Source organism: Nanorana parkeri, unplaced genomic scaffold (assembly GCF_000935625.1).
Source record: "Nanorana parkeri isolate BGI_ZX_2015 unplaced genomic scaffold, ASM93562v1 scaffold534, whole genome shotgun sequence".
In the NCBI taxonomy this organism is placed as follows: Eukaryota; Metazoa; Chordata; class Amphibia; order Anura; family Dicroglossidae; genus Nanorana; species Nanorana parkeri.
The window spans coordinates 138,409-158,783 of record NW_017306802.1 but is presented as its reverse complement, the minus strand read 5'-3'; the positions used below and the strand labels follow the sequence as shown (position 1 = coordinate 158,783).

At 41.1% G+C, this 20,375-nt stretch overlaps 1 protein-coding gene across 1 annotated transcript in view; it reads right to left on the bottom strand.

The window, feature by feature from the left end:
• Positions 1 to 1,132: 1,132 nt before the first annotated feature.
• SESTD1 (SEC14 and spectrin domain containing 1) overlaps positions 1,133 to 20,375 on the bottom strand; it is a 121,050-nt gene continuing 101,807 nt past the window's right edge. Inside the window, exons 15-20 of the mRNA XM_018561612.1 lie at positions 19,861 to 20,020; positions 17,407 to 17,488; positions 14,257 to 14,379; positions 10,937 to 11,128; positions 2,493 to 2,614; positions 1,133 to 1,911 (exon numbers count right to left, since the gene is read on the bottom strand). Coding sequence (XP_018417114.1) covers positions 1,782 to 1,911; positions 2,493 to 2,614; positions 10,937 to 11,128; positions 14,257 to 14,379; positions 17,407 to 17,488; positions 19,861 to 20,020 — 809 coding nt within the window. The 3' untranslated portion in view covers positions 1,133 to 1,781. The remainder of the gene's footprint in view (positions 1,912 to 2,492; positions 2,615 to 10,936; positions 11,129 to 14,256; positions 14,380 to 17,406; positions 17,489 to 19,860; positions 20,021 to 20,375) is intronic.

The following is a 20,375-nucleotide window of genomic DNA, read 5'->3' as shown; positions in this document are numbered from 1 at the left end:
ACAGTTTTATGAATCTAAAACACATAAAGTTCCCAGCAAACTTACCAACTAGCCTGCAACAAAAAAGATTACCCTGTCCAACAGTGTGCATTAAAAACAGAGGTTTTAGTTACACAAACCTTTGGCCAGAAATATGTGGAAGCCACACTGCCCCATCAAGGCGCCTCTGTGCAGTGTGGTCCTAACTCTGATTTTGTCTCCATGTTGGAGCACATTTAAGCAGTTGATAAATTGAATGCAGGTATACCTGGAGGGAGCCCACTCCTCCTTAAAAGAGTCTCAACAAGTCACTAGCACACACAGATGAATTCAATATCTCTTTGATATGTTTATTGAAGAATGTCACAGCATGTCATTTAGAACCTCCTAATGACATGCTGTGACATTCTTCAATAAACATATCAAAGAGATATTGAGTGTGTGTGTGCCGGTGACCTGTTGAGACTATTCTGAGTTTTGCACAGCGCCATCCGTGTGATCACCATGAGCACCACCACCATTGGAAGGTTGCAGACCGTAAGCAGTGCAGGTGGTTTTTGGAAACAATCACACCTCCTTAAAGGTGTAGGGATGCACTAGAGGCCCAGCAATCCAAAATGCACGCCGGGACCCCCAGGTCATCCCCACACCAAACACAGTCAAGCTAGAAATACATGTTAAACGCACAACTTATAACCAGCCTTTGTTGTTTTCTTTGTTGTAAGCCCTTCCATGTGCTCCTTGCTACAAAGGCTGGTTATACATTGTGTGGTTACCATGTGTTTCTGCTTACATGAATCTGTCACGTTTCACCATTTGTTGCATGGAAGGTACACAGACTTCTAATGAGGGTTTATGACATTCTTTATGAATTCCAGAGATGGTTCTGATTCTAAATGATAATAATGCTGCAATCTCCCAATTAAAAACAAAAAAAGGGTCTGAGCGTTACATAGTTAGTCAGGTTGAAAAAAGACCATCGAGTTCAATGCCCACAATTACCCACTGTTGATCCTGATCCAGAGGAAGGCAAAAAACCCTATAAAGCATGATTCAATTTGCTCCAACAGGGGAAAAAAATCCATCCTGACCCCACAAGGCAATTGGATATTCCCTGGAATGAGTGATTGAGATATATTGAAGACAAAATATCCAACCTTAAAAAGATGGTTTTATTCCGCACAAACAGCTTTAAATACATTGTCCCATACAAGTAAGAAAACATTTGATTCATGAACATGATATATCAAAGGTTTCATGGACTAGTTGTATAATGGCACAATAAAAAATGAAATGTCTTTAGATATTAAGACAAGAAGAAGTACGCTACATCCTAAGAACAACCCACGTCCTACATACACTACGTTATCCACTCAGGGACAGCACTTTTCATATACGTCTCCTCCGCCTTCTAATGATCGTGAAGATTCCTTCATTTTAGGTAGCACCATTGAAAAGCATTTGCCAGCTGCTTACCTAGAAACAGAACTACCAAATAAGGTAAAGCTTTTAACCCGTCTGCTGCCAGAGGGCTTTAGAATATATTATCCAGCCACGCATTTCGAGCCCTTTTGAAGGGCTTAAAGGTAGTGTCAAGTGCAGCACTACACTGTGTAATATACTTGATGATTTCACAGCACAGTATATAAGTAAGGCTTTATAGAAGTGTTACAATACGCAGAGCAATGTTTCGGGATGAGGAGATGCTGCTTCATGGGATGGTTGTGAAATGCATTTCAATGTATGACCACATGCTGAGTTACAAACTGTAGCTTATGGGAGAATTCACAGTCCGGTCTCTTTTAACTCTCTCTTATGGAGACATCAGGCTCTAGCAGTTGTTGTTTTTTTAAGCAGACCATCTTGATTCTCTCTCTGATGTGTTCCGCTGTGGAGGCCATGTCACTTGGACTTCCAAAATACTGTTCACTTCTGCAAAACAAAATGAATTATTTTCATTCTCAAACATACAACTATAATCTTGAAACTCTATGCACCAATTAAAAGTATTCCACACAGCTGTAGATCTAGGGCACACTAGACAAAGTGGTTTTATGTGTATTTCATGCTGAAATCTGAGTACAGAAACATCAGCACACCAACAGATGAGTTTCAGATAGAGAAAGAGTTGACTTGACCTAACACCAATGTTTTGGGGTCACGATGGACCCCTTTAATATGGTAACAGACATTTGTAACTTTAATAAAAGGGTCCCATGCAGCCCCAAAACTCATCATTTGGAGTGCTGGCATTTCTGTATGGTTTGGGTTTGCAGTTGCTCAATGGCTGTTTACACTAAAATATCTGGCCCATGAGGGATGAACGTTTTTAATGCGTTGACACAGAAACCTCAGGCCACAAACTACTATACTGGGCTCTTGGTGCCCACAGCTAACATTATGTCTGAGTTGAGCACTTTTATAGCCTCATTGGACCATTTTGTTTTTTTGCCAACTTCACATTGAAGTGAAAGCATGGCATGCCAAAGGTCTACAAAAGAGAAATGCCATACCCATCAGGATAAATTACAGGCACTGTTAATCTATCTAGCAGCGATTTCCCAACAGCTTCAACTTCATCAAATTGTTCAAAATCCAGCACAGACTCTGGAAGGTCTGGACTTTCTTGTAAGATCTGAAAGAGGAAATCCAAAATAAATAGTAAAATGGTTAGCTAACCTCACATACAGTTTTGTTTTAGCATTTTACAATTGACATCATAATGATTAAAAGGGAATCCATCACGAAGCAAAACATCTGCCTAAGAAGGCTTTGATGAAAGCAGCCATTACTCAGCCTGTGTCACATACTAATTCTGAGGCTGAGCTCAGTGAACAGGTTTGTCTTCACTGCCTCAGAGTTAGTATGACAGATTCCTTTTAAAATGCAGACTTATGTTTTCTACTTGATAGTTGTCTTCAATTTTTAAAAGTGGACCTGTTGCCCTTCCCAGAGGAGACAGAGAACCTATGGGCCTAGCTATTCGTTACATTAAACTGCAGTTGCTCATTAACAATGAAAGCATTTCGGAGCTTCTTCAAGCCACCGTCCAAGAGGCTTGGAGAAGCTACAAGTCTTCAATGTTACAGAACAAGTTCAGTTTAAAGCTATTGCTATACCATGACCTGTATAACTGAGAGCCCTTCACAGAGACAATCTAAGGGTCTTTTGTTCATTCTAAATGGGTTTTGTATTCCCATATAGTTCTACGAGAATTTGAAACCTGCTTGAAGTAGGTCCAAGTACAGGTCAAACACACCTATTAATGATCAGTGTCTCAAACTCAAGTGAGGCTGACACCCATCAAAACAAGCCCACAACCTGGTAACTTATTCTGAGCTGGAATTACATATCAAAATATCCAGCTCATCAGTTCATTAGGAAACTGACAATGCATAAGGCATGAAGAGATCACACTAGTTCCCATTGAACTGATTGTCTCTTGAACTTTTATTCTCATTTAGGGTGGAGGGAGAAGAGATCAACTTCTGATGGATAAACTCAGTAAACAATATTCAAGTGAGCTCTGGTATCTAGTATGTACTTTAATGGAGTTTGTGAAATTTGTTTTGTTGCCAATTATTAAAAAAGCTTCAAAATATGGTAAGTACAGTAAACTCCCAGTTATTAGGCACCCACAGGGATCGCTAGGTGCCGGATAACTATTTTCTGGTTGCTTGAGAGTTAATATGAACTCTCAAGAAACTATTCCCCTGCGGCGCCTGCTTCCTCTTGCAGCCCCATTCACCTGCCAGCTAGCTTCCGCAGCCTACAGGTGAATGCAAGTAGCCAGGAGCAATAGCCAGACTGCTATTGGCTATTTCAAATTGCAATAGCCAATAGCAGGCTGGCTGTTGAAGCCCTGCCCACTGAGCAGAGGAGTGGACCTGAGAGAGAAAGTTCTCCCTCAGGTCTACTCCTCTGCTCAGTGGGTGGGTGCAATAGCTAGCCTTTTATGTAACAAACATAAGGTTGTGAAGAAGACAGTCAGCATAAATACTATGCCAGTGTTCAGTATTAGAACATCATTTTTCTAACAGATGGCCGAGAGCAGATCTAGAAGTGATTACTTTGCTTGGTAAAGTTTAGAAATGTACTGGCTCCCCTGATGATATCCTCTCCTTTGCTGCTGCTCAGTATTCTCCATCTCACCCATTAACTTTAATGTATTATAGAGAATGAAGAGATACATTTTGAACAGCTGGACGTTATTATCAGAGCTGTAAAGTTTAAATGGGAACTTCAGTCAGATCAAAAATCCCCAGTACATATAAGTAATATATATACAAGTAATAAGATTATGTGTGAGCACTAGAATTACCTCCATAGCCCGACTCTGGGTGATGAAAACTAGGGATGCACCAATACCGATACTAGTATCGATATCGGTGCCGATACCGAGTATTTGGGCAAGTACTCGTACTCGTCCAAATTTTTCGATGCCTAGCTCGATACTTCCTGTATCAGGAAGCCGGGCAGCGCTTCATTACACGCTGCCCGGTTTCCTGATTGGCTCCATGCTTCCTCGTCACTTGTGAGCCCGGCTAATCAGGAATCTAGGTGGCGAGTCATTACACGCCATCTGGCTTCCTGAATGAGACTTCCCGTACTCGGTAATTGGTATCGGCGAGTACCGGGAAAAAATATATATCGGTACTCGTACTCGGTACCAAAATACCGGTATCGGTAAATCCCTTATGAAAACAAACTTACAAAAGTGCATTTGTTTTTATTAAAAATTAAAGATCAGACATATGCAAAACCTACACTAAAACCTGATTACTAATGTTGTATTTTGTTTAGAGTTGTCCTTTAACTTCATGTTTACATGTAGGTTGCCTCACACCACTGTCCACCAGAAATTGTATCAATAGCTTTGGTTGGAGTTCTTTAAAGGGAACTTATCAGGACAGAAATATGAGAGCTACCATTGCTGAATTCTTTTTACAGATGAATTCCAGCAAAACAGCTACACACAGCTTTACTTGCTGAAGTATTTGTACTTGGGTCCATTCAGTTCTGAGATGCACACAGCACAGCCACTTTCTCTTTTATAAACTGTAGATAGGAAAAAGTTGTCCCTGATATGTTTGGAAACTGCCACTTCTGTACAGAGAGAATATTTCCAAATAGATGCCATTTTTTTGTGTGTAATAACCATGATTACAGCATGCCCAATATCTATCTAAAAGCCCCAAACAACAAAGTACATGCACTTAAAACCATTCTGAAGGAATCATTCAATCCACTCCAAACACTTCAGCGCCGTGCTCTTGAAAATGAAAGAACTCTATTGTACAGGAAAGCAAGAAGCGCTTTACAGCAGTGCACGTGACCTTTAAATGACTGTAGCTGCTCGGCTTGGGTCATATGCAAATGGATCTAACCTTTTCGGCATTTGAGTGAAAAGCGAGTGCCATTTCCAGCCGGTGAACCCTCTCTTCTGAGGTTATCGTAAACTGTTTCCATACTCTGTTGAGTTTTGGAAGTGTGTCCCCTGATGACCTTGACGTACATCTCAGAGACTGACATAATACAACCGTGGCTTGCAGTAACTGCCGCCCATAATCATATGTACTCTGTAGAGAGGACCAAAAAAAAGGGAAGAAATTACAGATGAGAGGAAACACAATTATTTGTTCTGATTGCTAAATTTAAGAGGTCAGATACAGAAACTTTGCTTTCCAGCTAGAATTAACAGGAAATGTTAAGGGTGGTCGTCTAGTGTTACGGTCTAGCAGGCCAGTAAAGAAAAAAAAAAACCTGATGCAAAAGAAAATCCAACCAGAGCAACTAAACACTCGCGCTTTCATCATCTTCCGTACTACAACAGGGAAAGTAGGAATTGGATTGTTAAGATTTTCTTATTTTATGCTATTTTTTCCATAAATGAGCCCTGTGGTAATTGATTTTACACCAGAATATATTTTAAATGACATATTCGTCTATAGACTTTATGGGGCTGATTTATTTCATCTTCTTATGGAGGTTTCTGCCTTTTTTAACGCACTCTTGTGAGTACATTACTGTTCATTACTATTATTAAAGCATTTCTTCACTTGCATCAGGTACTCTGTGTACTTCTCTCTTTGTACTACTAAGGTTCCCTGACATTTTGGAGCAGCCTCCTATGTAATTGAAGTGTGTCAAGGAGAAGATTACTAGCTGTCTTGTGCGCTGGAAGTGGATTTTTTTGTTTAATCTTCTGCCTGCCACTAGATGGAGCCAAAGAGCATATACATTTTCTATACTCTTTAGCACCGTCCAGTGGTGGAAATACTGTGCCAAAGCCATTCACCCAGTGTATGGTTGGGAGGAAGATTTATAAATCAGCCACTATGTATCACATACATGGCATGCACTGGGTTTCAGTTTTTGGAGGATGCCCATTAACCTACCAGTATGTTTTGACAATGTGGAGGAAACACACTAAGGCTGGGTTCACACCTAGGCGTATTGAATATGCGCATTTTTACCGCGATTCGCGACAAACACGCGTTTCCGAGGGCTACTTGGCTGTATCCCAATGGAAACGCGAGACCAAAACGCCCCAAAGAAGTACATGTACTTCTTTGGGCGTAGGCCGTTTTGTAGCGAGTTCGGACGGGCGGAAATACGGAAAGGTGTGAACCAGACCCATTGAATACAATGGGATTTAGATGTTTGAGCGTTTTGTAGAGCGCTCGTCGAGCGTTGAACGCGCTACAAAACGTTCAGGTGTGAACCAGGCCTTAGACATGGGGAGAGCATGTAGATTTCTATAGGGCGATGTTTCAGATCAAATTGAAAACCAGGACCCAAAGCTGCAAGTACTAATCAAAATTCTGTTTCATGTTACTATGTGGCTCTCTTTTTAAAGGGACCTTGTCACCATCACGTTGAGGTGGGATATATCAGGAAGCTCCAGCACCACCAAGATGTGCCAAAGCTTTACTGATGAGAAGGCCAAGAAATCAGCTGTAGTGGCAGGGCTTGGAGGATGCTGTAGTCATGTCCAAGCAATTTTCTATACCTGACAGTTTTGTTTTTTTTAGCCAGAGTTACATTTTGTGATCCCAGTGACATTGCGGATGTTTGCAAACTGCACTTCCTATAATATGCTGTGCCAGAACCACCTTGGGGCAGTGACCCAGGCAATAAGGCTACTTATATGGACAGTGATTTTGACGCACAGTACACCACATATTATTTCCCAGCTCCCTCACTGCTATTGCTCACTGTATTTCGCCCCCTGTAAAACCAACTAATGATGCTCTCCCCTCTGGTACAATGACTCAAAGGATGTATCTAGCAACAAATGCCCAAAAAACCCTGCAGAAAAAGTGGTGTAAGAATAAAACAGACCATTAGAACCTGCAAAAGTAAAACCACTACTTACACTGAAGCGTTTTCACAAAACCAAATAATCCTAGTATGTTAAAATGTGCAAATATGAAATTCTTGTGTGCCTAGAGTTATGCTTTAAACCAACTCAGACATGCAACAGATAATTGAATTTCCTTTTTATATGGATAAAACCAAGTAAACCTTCAATGACTATTTTCAACATCAGCCACGTTGAATGAGACTACTTAGAACTGGGCTGACTAATCTGTAGGGACCCAATGGTTGTATGGGGTCTTGTTCTGTCATACTTGGCAGACATGCTGACAGACTAATTGCTACAGAAGATCCAACAACATAGACGCACACAGAACTCTCAGTAGAAAATAAAAGAGAAGCATACTTTTATTAAAAAATTAAGGGTTGCTATAGGCAATTAATATATTGCCAAGCCATGAATAAAAATCAGTACCATTTGACAGATAAATCCCTTCCAACAACTTCTGGGCCTGCATGCTGTGTTAACATCCTATGCTGCTGGTCAGCACAGTGACTTAGTAGTTGTCATTCCTGACTTACAGCACTAGGCTACTCGGTTTCATATCCCAACCAGGACACTACCTGCATGGCGTTTGTTCTCTCTATGATTATGTGGGTTTCCTCCCACATTCAGGGACATGGTAGATTAACTATCTCTTGTCTAAATTGACCCAAGTATACATGCATGTGAAGTAGGGAACTTCGATTGTAAGCTCCTTGAAGGCAGGGACGGATGTGATTGTACAGTATGTATACTGATGTGAAAACTTTTAGAGTTATATAAAATCCCTGTAATAAATGATATAAAAATTACTTCTGAGATAAGGATGGAGTGAGGTTAGGCTGGATTGCAGTGCATAATTGCCAGACTTATACAGACCCATAATCTCTAAGCCTGATGAAGGGGACCCTGCGAGGCCCCGAAAGCACTTGCCAAAGAGATACAGCTACTGGCAATAAAATATTTTGCTTTTTCAACTCATGGTGTGCTGGCGACATTTTTCTACTGTTCATGTGTGGCGGTGCCATCCGCAGTCATTTCGAGCACCCATCTTCATCAAGTGAGAATCCCGGTAAGGAGTGCGGTATGGTTCCTGTTTCTGTTTATACAGACCCCACCCCCCTCTAACCCTTCTAGTCCACTGTCTGCCCCTTATATTAATATTAAGACCACCAAATATCATAAACCCTGCATCAGCCCCATAAGGCCAGGCAGAAGGGATTGCTCTGAGAAAAATGTATTAGTTATATACACAATATGGCAGGTTATTGGGGTCCTGTACTTTAACAAATGTAGATCCTATTCAGTTTAAAGCTATTGCTATACCATGACCTGTATAACTGAGAGCCCTTCACAGAGACAATCTAAGGGTCTTTTGTTCATTCTAAATGGGTTTTGTATTCCCATATAGTTCTACGAGAATTTGAAACCTGCTTGAAGTAGGTCCAAGTACAGGTCAAACACACCTATTAATGATCAGTGTCTCAAACTCAAGTGAGGCTGACACCCATCAAAACAAGCCCACAACCTGGTAACTTATTCTGAGCTGGAATTACATATCAAAATATCCAGCTCATCAGTTCATTAGGAAACTGACAATGCATAAGGCATGAAGAGATCACACTAGTTCCCATTGAACTGATTGTCTCTTGAACTTTTATTCTCATTTAGGGTGGAGGGAGAAGAGATCAACTTCTGATGGATAAACTCAGTAAACAATATTCAAGTGAGCTCTGGTATCTAGTATGTACTTTAATGGAGTTTGTGAAATTTGTTTTGTTGCCAATTATTAAAAAAGCTTCAAAATATGGTAAGTACAGTAAACTCCCAGTTATTAGGCACCCACAGGGATCGCTAGGTGCCGGATAACTATTTTCTGGTTGCTTGAGAGTTAATATGAACTCTCAAGAAACTATTCCCCTGCGGCGCCTGCTTCCTCTTGCAGCCCCATTCACCTGCCAGCTAGCTTCCGCAGCCTACAGGTGAATGCAAGTAGCCAGGAGCAATAGCCAGACTGCTATTGGCTATTTCAAATTGCAATAGCCAATAGCAGGCTGGCTGTTGAAGCCCTGCCCACTGAGCAGAGGAGTGGACCTGAGAGAGAAAGTTCTCCCTCAGGTCTACTCCTCTGCTCAGTGGGTGGGTGCAATAGCTAGCCTTTTATGTAACAAACATAAGGTTGTGAAGAAGACAGTCAGCATAAATACTATGCCAGTGTTCAGTATTAGAACATCATTTTTCTAACAGATGGCCGAGAGCAGATCTAGAAGTGATTACTTTGCTTGGTAAAGTTTAGAAATGTACTGGCTCCCCTGATGATATCCTCTCCTTTGCTGCTGCTCAGTATTCTCCATCTCACCCATTAACTTTAATGTATTATAGAGAATGAAGAGATACATTTTGAACAGCTGGACGTTATTATCAGAGCTGTAAAGTTTAAATGGGAACTTCAGTCAGATCAAAAATCCCCAGTACATATAAGTAATATATATACAAGTAATAAGATTATGTGTGAGCACTAGAATTACCTCCATAGCCCGACTCTGGGTGATGAAAACTAGGGATGCACCAATACCGATACTAGTATCGATATCGGTGCCGATACCGAGTATTTGGGCAAGTACTCGTACTCGTCCAAATTTTTCGATGCCTAGCTCGATACTTCCTGTATCAGGAAGCCGGGCAGCGCTTCATTACACGCTGCCCGGTTTCCTGATTGGCTCCATGCTTCCTCGTCACTTGTGAGCCCGGCTAATCAGGAATCTAGGTGGCGAGTCATTACACGCCATCTGGCTTCCTGAATGAGACTTCCCGTACTCGGTAATTGGTATCGGCGAGTACCGGGAAAAAATATATATCGGTACTCGTACTCGGTACCAAAATACCGGTATCGGTAAATCCCTTATGAAAACAAACTTACAAAAGTGCATTTGTTTTTATTAAAAATTAAAGATCAGACATATGCAAAACCTACACTAAAACCTGATTACTAATGTTGTATTTTGTTTAGAGTTGTCCTTTAACTTCATGTTTACATGTAGGTTGCCTCACACCACTGTCCACCAGAAATTGTATCAATAGCTTTGGTTGGAGTTCTTTAAAGGGAACTTATCAGGACAGAAATATGAGAGCTACCATTGCTGAATTCTTTTTACAGATGAATTCCAGCAAAACAGCTACACACAGCTTTACTTGCTGAAGTATTTGTACTTGGGTCCATTCAGTTCTGAGATGCACACAGCACAGCCACTTTCTCTTTTATAAACTGTAGATAGGAAAAAGTTGTCCCTGATATGTTTGGAAACTGCCACTTCTGTACAGAGAGAATATTTCCAAATAGATGCCATTTTTTTGTGTGTAATAACCATGATTACAGCATGCCCAATATCTATCTAAAAGCCCCAAACAACAAAGTACATGCACTTAAAACCATTCTGAAGGAATCATTCAATCCACTCCAAACACTTCAGCGCCGTGCTCTTGAAAATGAAAGAACTCTATTGTACAGGAAAGCAAGAAGCGCTTTACAGCAGTGCACGTGACCTTTAAATGACTGTAGCTGCTCGGCTTGGGTCATATGCAAATGGATCTAACCTTTTCGGCATTTGAGTGAAAAGCGAGTGCCATTTCCAGCCGGTGAACCCTCTCTTCTGAGGTTATCGTAAACTGTTTCCATACTCTGTTGAGTTTTGGAAGTGTGTCCCCTGATGACCTTGACGTACATCTCAGAGACTGACATAATACAACCGTGGCTTGCAGTAACTGCCGCCCATAATCATATGTACTCTGTAGAGAGGACCAAAAAAAAGGGAAGAAATTACAGATGAGAGGAAACACAATTATTTGTTCTGATTGCTAAATTTAAGAGGTCAGATACAGAAACTTTGCTTTCCAGCTAGAATTAACAGGAAATGTTAAGGGTGGTCGTCTAGTGTTACGGTCTAGCAGGCCAGTAAAGAAAAAAAAAAACCTGATGCAAAAGAAAATCCAACCAGAGCAACTAAACACTCGCGCTTTCATCATCTTCCGTACTACAACAGGGAAAGTAGGAATTGGATTGTTAAGATTTTCTTATTTTATGCTATTTTTTCCATAAATGAGCCCTGTGGTAATTGATTTTACACCAGAATATATTTTAAATGACATATTCGTCTATAGACTTTATGGGGCTGATTTATTTCATCTTCTTATGGAGGTTTCTGCCTTTTTTAACGCACTCTTGTGAGTACATTACTGTTCATTACTATTATTAAAGCATTTCTTCACTTGCATCAGGTACTCTGTGTACTTCTCTCTTTGTACTACTAAGGTTCCCTGACATTTTGGAGCAGCCTCCTATGTAATTGAAGTGTGTCAAGGAGAAGATTACTAGCTGTCTTGTGCGCTGGAAGTGGATTTTTTTGTTTAATCTTCTGCCTGCCACTAGATGGAGCCAAAGAGCATATACATTTTCTATACTCTTTAGCACCGTCCAGTGGTGGAAATACTGTGCCAAAGCCATTCACCCAGTGTATGGTTGGGAGGAAGATTTATAAATCAGCCACTATGTATCACATACATGGCATGCACTGGGTTTCAGTTTTTGGAGGATGCCCATTAACCTACCAGTATGTTTTGACAATGTGGAGGAAACACACTAAGGCTGGGTTCACACCTAGGCGTATTGAATATGCGCATTTTTACCGCGATTCGCGACAAACACGCGTTTCCGAGGGCTACTTGGCTGTATCCCAATGGAAACGCGAGACCAAAACGCCCCAAAGAAGTACATGTACTTCTTTGGGCGTAGGCCGTTTTGTAGCGAGTTCGGACGGGCGGAAATACGGAAAGGTGTGAACCAGACCCATTGAATACAATGGGATTTAGATGTTTGAGCGTTTTGTAGAGCGCTCGTCGAGCGTTGAACGCGCTACAAAACGTTCAGGTGTGAACCAGGCCTTAGACATGGGGAGAGCATGTAGATTTCTATAGGGCGATGTTTCAGATCAAATTGAAAACCAGGACCCAAAGCTGCAAGTACTAATCAAAATTCTGTTTCATGTTACTATGTGGCTCTCTTTTTAAAGGGACCTTGTCACCATCACGTTGAGGTGGGATATATCAGGAAGCTCCAGCACCACCAAGATGTGCCAAAGCTTTACTGATGAGAAGGCCAAGAAATCAGCTGTAGTGGCAGGGCTTGGAGGATGCTGTAGTCATGTCCAAGCAATTTTCTATACCTGACAGTTTTGTTTTTTTTAGCCAGAGTTACATTTTGTGATCCCAGTGACATTGCGGATGTTTGCAAACTGCACTTCCTATAATATGCTGTGCCAGAACCACCTTGGGGCAGTGACCCAGGCAATAAGGCTACTTATATGGACAGTGATTTTGACGCACAGTACACCACATATTATTTCCCAGCTCCCTCACTGCTATTGCTCACTGTATTTCGCCCCCTGTAAAACCAACTAATGATGCTCTCCCCTCTGGTACAATGACTCAAAGGATGTATCTAGCAACAAATGCCCAAAAAACCCTGCAGAAAAAGTGGTGTAAGAATAAAACAGACCATTAGAACCTGCAAAAGTAAAACCACTACTTACACTGAAGCGTTTTCACAAAACCAAATAATCCTAGTATGTTAAAATGTGCAAATATGAAATTCTTGTGTGCCTAGAGTTATGCTTTAAACCAACTCAGACATGCAACAGATAATTGAATTTCCTTTTTATATGGATAAAACCAAGTAAACCTTCAATGACTATTTTCAACATCAGCCACGTTGAATGAGACTACTTAGAACTGGGCTGACTAATCTGTAGGGACCCAATGGTTGTATGGGGTCTTGTTCTGTCATACTTGGCAGACATGCTGACAGACTAATTGCTACAGAAGATCCAACAACATAGACGCACACAGAACTCTCAGTAGAAAATAAAAGAGAAGCATACTTTTATTAAAAAATTAAGGGTTGCTATAGGCAATTAATATATTGCCAAGCCATGAATAAAAATCAGTACCATTTGACAGATAAATCCCTTCCAACAACTTCTGGGCCTGCATGCTGTGTTAACATCCTATGCTGCTGGTCAGCACAGTGACTTAGTAGTTGTCATTCCTGACTTACAGCACTAGGCTACTCGGTTTCATATCCCAACCAGGACACTACCTGCATGGCGTTTGTTCTCTCTATGATTATGTGGGTTTCCTCCCACATTCAGGGACATGGTAGATTAACTATCTCTTGTCTAAATTGACCCAAGTATACATGCATGTGAAGTAGGGAACTTCGATTGTAAGCTCCTTGAAGGCAGGGACGGATGTGATTGTACAGTATGTATACTGATGTGAAAACTTTTAGAGTTATATAAAATCCCTGTAATAAATGATATAAAAATTACTTCTGAGATAAGGATGGAGTGAGGTTAGGCTGGATTGCAGTGCATAATTGCCAGACTTATACAGACCCATAATCTCTAAGCCTGATGAAGGGGACCCTGCGAGGCCCCGAAAGCACTTGCCAAAGAGATACAGCTACTGGCAATAAAATATTTTGCTTTTTCAACTCATGGTGTGCTGGCGACATTTTTCTACTGTTCATGTGTGGCGGTGCCATCCGCAGTCATTTCGAGCACCCATCTTCATCAAGTGAGAATCCCGGTAAGGAGTGCGGTATGGTTCCTGTTTCTGTTTATACAGACCCCACCCCCCTCTAACCCTTCTAGTCCACTGTCTGCCCCTTATATTAATATTAAGACCACCAAATATCATAAACCCTGCATCAGCCCCATAAGGCCAGGCAGAAGGGATTGCTCTGAGAAAAATGTATTAGTTATATACACAATATGGCAGGTTATTGGGGTCCTGTACTTTAACAAATGTAGATCCTAAGCACAGAACAGTATGACCCCAGGAAAGTCAATGGCATTTACCTGGGCAACATCCACAAATTTTCGGTGCTTTTCTATCAAAATTTTTGTTTCTTGGCTGTCGTCTCCCAGTCTGACGTGCGTCTTTAACAAGGCATCCAGTAATTCGTTTAACCAGTCTACTGCCTAAATAAAATCAATAAGCAATTTTAATATAGCAGATTACATCTATGACAAAATCAGACCTCAATAACATCAAATGGACTGCTGCCCTGCAAAATATACCATGACTATATAAAATATAACAAACTTTTTACTGACCGGAAAGCCTATAAAGCCTCCTTTATAAACCAAGAATAGAAAAGTGACAGCTGGAATCTGACTGGGCAATGGCTCCATATTTACACATGGACACCGAGTCCTCATTTAGACCGGACTAGTCGCCTGAGTTCCAGATTTCTGGGGTCTAAACTTATTGCTGCTTTTTCTGCACATATCTGTCACAGTAGCCGAGTGCTAACATGGGGACTTGAAACAGATGAAGCAAAGATATGCACACTCAGCAAACTCTGTTTATGTCACAGGAGTTCAACACTCACTGAACGTCTTATATATAGGTAAAAAGAAACGATATATTTCAGAGGTCTTTAGGAGCGCCCCTTACAAAAAATCCAACGGATTGATCTGAACAACATAGGCACTTCTGTTTACTGCACTCACCATACATCAGACCCATACGTTTTTATTTTCACCTTTCATGTTTTATCCAATATAACATTGCATATTCCTTTTATTATTAAGTATAATTGTTAGCTTCATTGTCAATTTAGTTATAGTACGGTAAAAGCAATGATCTCCACACAGAGCCAGCTGTCAGTCGCGCAGCTGGGCGAATCCAGACATAATTGTTGGGATCCGCTTTAGCTGCGGCGTCTCAGTATACTGCAAGCTGTAGCTCGCAGTATACTGAGCCTAGGGTGACGGGAGGACGCTAGTTTGTGTCCTCCCGTTACCCTAAGGAGAACTATGGGGAAAAGCCTTAACCCCATAGTTCTCTTTTAAATCTTCCTTATGAGGATACAGACAGCAGTAAAAACCCACAGTGACCTGGCAGAAGAGCCGGGCACCACTCATCTGCATGTCTAACAAGAGCCAACTTCGTGTAATGTACATACAGTACTACGACCCAGACCCAAAAAGGTGGGCACTCGTCGTCGGCACGAGCCCGGTAGCATTACGACTGAAATGCTGCGCGGTACACTTTGGCTGCAGCCTGGGACCCCCTGCTGTACAGTAATAGCCTCTGTTTGTAAGTAGGGGTCGTACGTAGGTCGGATGTTTGTAACTCGGGGACTGCCTGTATTCTAAGCCAAGTAAAAAAAATCAGTAAACCAAGGAAATGTCCAGTACAAAACAAGTAATCCTAGCAGACTGGTGTTACTTAGGGCACTTAAGAAGGGGAGCTAGGAACATTTTTGTTAATACATGAGCATGTACTTTAACACACACACATGTGAAGAAGCCTTTAATGGTTATAGGGGCCCCAAGCCTAAAACAGTCATACACATGGAGGAATTTATTCCCCTAGGAGTTATGTGTTCGCAAACCTCTTGCTGTCTTAGCTGCCAAAGTGGGAGTATGACAGATCTCACTTCCAATACCATAAATCACAAATTGACAATAAGTACAGGTTCCGTAATTTTATTATTGTATATTAATTTTCATTTACAACTTTAGATTTTGCATTTTGTATCTCATCTTTTATTGATAAAACTCTACCCTGACTAGCTGCAAGCCAGCCCATTTCAGCAGTTCAATAAAGTGCATCTCCTCTGTTCCACGTGAAGGATCGGACTCACAAAGATGGAAAGACTGAAGGATCATCATCAACTATTACCATGCATATATTTAGCATCAATCAATCATTTCCGAGACAGAGCTTTTCTTCCTTCCAATATATTCTTTATTGCGGATTTGTGCAGAGCAAAATCTGACATTGTGAATATAAATTGGCAGGCAGTAGAGGAAACGCCGAACATCTCAGCAAGGAGCAGGAAAAGAATAAATAGTCTTATGGGGAAAAGATAATGTTATGCATTTGCCTGAGTCATTAGATGTGATCCTGTACTTTGCTAAAAAGAAAAACTGCAACCAATGCAAAGTCATATTTCATTGTTCAGTTCTCATCTACTGGAAACTAAAATCTTAGGGCCAACTCCACCTAAAACCAAGAAGTCAGTTTTGCATAGTAATTTGCAGCTGCATTTGTAGATCACGAGGGAAGTCCTATGCTGAGATCAGAATGCTCTGTTCCACTCAACTGCTTGGCCCCTGCAGAGCTAAACAAAGGTGTGACAAATGTGCAACACCCTTCTTAAGGGCCCGTTAGACACAATACAAAATACTGCAGGAAAATCTAATACGAACTTGCTGGTGGTTCACTAATGGATGAGAGAGATTTATAGTAATCAAGAACTTTTCCCCTACTGCTGCCCGCAGGTTCTGCTCATTTCCTTCCTTTAAACCATGGGTAGGCAAACTATGGCACCCCCAGCTGTTTTGGAACCACAAATCTCTTGAGGCATTGCAAGATTCTCACAGCCACAGATGCATGATGGAATTTTTAGTGTCACCACAGCTGGGGGGGCAGAGTTTGCTCACCCTTACTTTAAACCCACCACCATGAAACTCTCCCAGCCATCGGGTCCACAACCTTCATGGACAAGCTGCATTTGTAGAGCAGCTTGTCCACGACCAGCTGCTCTACAAGTGATTCGGGAGGATCACTGGTACAAAAACAAGTGCCGTCTAAACACACTCACACACACACACACACACACACAACTGGATGGACCCTGGTCTTTATTCAACCTTACATACTATATTCTCCCGCTGTGCGAAGCAGGGTTAAATGTAGAAAAATAACTACCCGCACCCGGGTCCCCTGTATAAAGATAGATTTTAGGTGATTACAATCTATATATGGTATTATAAGTTGAAGAATGATTTTATGACTTTTGAAGAAATACCAAAAAGAACTAATAGGTGCTATATATTATTCCAGAGTTGTTCAATAAAGATCATGTTGTCTATTTCACTAGAATAAGCAGCAGTCTTCCTATTTCAGTCCACTACTTTCAGTTTATTCGCAATAATAAAGAGACCTGACAGCACCAATTTACAGAAGGATGCAAACACTGCTGTAATTCTTACTTGTGCTGCATCTTCTTCACACTTAAACAGCTGGACCATCTGTAACATTTTTAACCTCCGGACATCCACCATATCTTCACACCTATAAAAAGAATTTCATATTTTCAGGTCAAAAAACATTTCTTTATGAGGTATTTCCTGTCTATAATCTATGCAGGAAAAAAATATAAAAAAATCAAACCAGAAATTATTTCTGCTTCTGTTATGGATTTCCAGTACATTAGAGTAACAGACTGGTTTTGCATTCCCATACAACTCTATGAGAATGCAATACCTGCTTGAAGCAGGTCAGAGGGAGGTCAACTGCAGGTCATATGCACATGTCTGTGAATTCTGAATGTTTTAGAACCGTCTCTAACTGATGTCTGGCTAATTCTCTGGCTAATTCTCCCTGTTGTTTACATTTTGCTGCTGACCACACAATCTGGCAGAAAGATGTAATCAAAGAATTTCATTAGCAACTAATTATTTTAGTGTGCACCAAGCAACAGGCAATTTTTTAGTGTGTGTCAATGGGGAGTTTACTGCATGTGGTTGACCAAGTCAGATAGAGGTCCCCTATCTGAAAGTCCCCTTACATCTAGAAATCAAAGTCACATATACCATCCGTGGTCCTAATCAGCCCATCTGTAGGTCGCTGTCACCTTTCAAGTACTGAAAACTGTGGCAGCTTTGGTGACTATATGCAGATCTCCAAGGACTGCTCTGTTTGTACCCAAACTGTATGTGTGGGCTCCATCAGTACTGTCCTTATTAGCCAGATTTTGCCAGCATGGGGAAGAATTTTTAGTTCGCTTGACCTACCTGTGTATGGGCAGCTTGCGTAAATGGGCTACAGACTCAGAAATAAGTCAGCTATGAAATACATTCATGTGCTTCTGAGATAGTCTGACCTGTTTTGATTAGCTTTTCAGTTGCTTTAAACAACTTGTGAGTTTCAACAGGCTGCTTCAAATTTCTTGTGTATTCCCACATACTGTATATAGGGGAAGAAAAGCAGCTCAGAGCCAAACAAAAACCCATGTCCACCAGCCCCTAAGCTGTCGTAATGTATATAGCTGCAGAGTCCTATAATCTGAACCTCATTCCTCAGAGCAGTTATGACACTCTGACTTAGACAAAACGTTATTCATGGAGTACCACCCTGACGTTCAGATACTTAGTCAGATGTAGGTAACAATTTACTGACAGGCAAAATGGTGACGCTTCCTATCTAACCACAAAGCTCTACCCATTTTCCTAATGTGCAAGAGGATAACTGCCAAGACATACAGAATGGAAAAGTATAGGGAGTGATGTCCCTACCAAAAGTAAAAATGAACAGTACGTAGAAATGCTTCGATATGGTTATACGGCTTGGTGGACCTGAAGGCAACACCTGAAATGTTCTTTGTGTTGAGCCAGGATAAGGATAACTTCACATTAATATGCATGATATCTATGAACACTACAGTGACAGAGATAACTTGCAGACCTACTTAGAATCTGTCTAGACCGTGGCAGTGCTGAGGGTTGGCAGGAAAATCAGCTGGCTTAATCTTGATAAATGTGCTGAAGGCTGAATCACTCTTGATCATATCACAAAGGATTTTGCACAGTATGACGACGGTGATGGGAATGGATTAATCTAGTCAGACCTTCACCTTGAAGTTTGGAAAAATTCTGTTAAAACTTTTCTAACATCTTTTTTATTTTTTTATTTTAAAGTGTCAATCAAATTTTTATATTTGCTGTCCCACATGAGATGTGCAGTCTAAAAAAAATGTTCATCAGCTTTTTAGCAAAGTGTTTCTTGAACTTGGCAAGAAATATATGAAACGATTACAGACATTCAAAAGGTGAGCTCAATACATCTTAAAATTATTGAAAAATAAATACTACATTAAACTTGTTTGAAATTTCAGGGTCTACCAACTCAGACTTTCAATATGCAGAGCTGCTGCAGACACGAATACATGATAAAGGTGTATTATGGCATGGCATTCAGGTGAGCAGTACTTAACACCTCCACTAAGGCAGCTGACCGACTCTCCAGGATATTTCAAATGTTACCAGACATTCAACACATGAACCATTCCTAACAAACACTTTTACATTAAAATGAACTTGTGGTCAGGCTACATTTACAACTATGTAGTGCAAGGACCTGCCTGGTACAGAATGAGGTAGGTTCGGCAGGTACTCATATCATGTATGTTCAGTAAATATAAAGTTGAAAGTAAAAACACTGTAAAGTCAGATTGTAATGGTTATGGTGAGTATAATAGGTCACTGCAAAGGACAAGGGGGCACTTTTTGCATCTGGGGGAAATGATAGAGAAAAGATTCTTCACAGTTAGCGCTTCTTACTTAAAAAGGAACAGTTCTTTGAGAAAAGCAATAATTAATTAAACATTATATACTGCCCTACAAATAGTGCTGCATGTATGATAACCACCACCATCATCATCTCACCTCTGCTTCCTCATCTGCATGTCCTCCATTACTCCTTGAACATGATCTACATTTTCCTTGTTTTCACCCGAGACATCCTTCCCATAGGCCCATGAAGCCTGATTTGAAATTTGATCCACCAGACCCTGTCCTTTCTCACGTAAGCCTTGAAGACCAGTGTCTAGTAAATAAAAAAAAAATCAGAATCTTTGTCACAATAGACCAATGCCAATTGTCAAACATATTCTGACACTGAAGATGGTCAATATTAGAGGTGCGGCCAACAAGCTAAGCACTGCAGGACATGGTTCTATTGGACCGCTTTTACGCAGACGATCGAATTCCATGCCCTGTTGCAGGGTCCCCCTAGAGGTAGGCTGCGACCGAGCACGTAGCGACAGCTGCCCAGGGACTGGCGCCTGGCCCACTGACCTCATCTCCCACCCCTCTATATACCTCTTTACAGCCCCTCTCTCCTACCTGCTCTGCTCCCCTCCTCCAAATGTTGAAATCCACCACCCCCTCCCTTTCTAGAC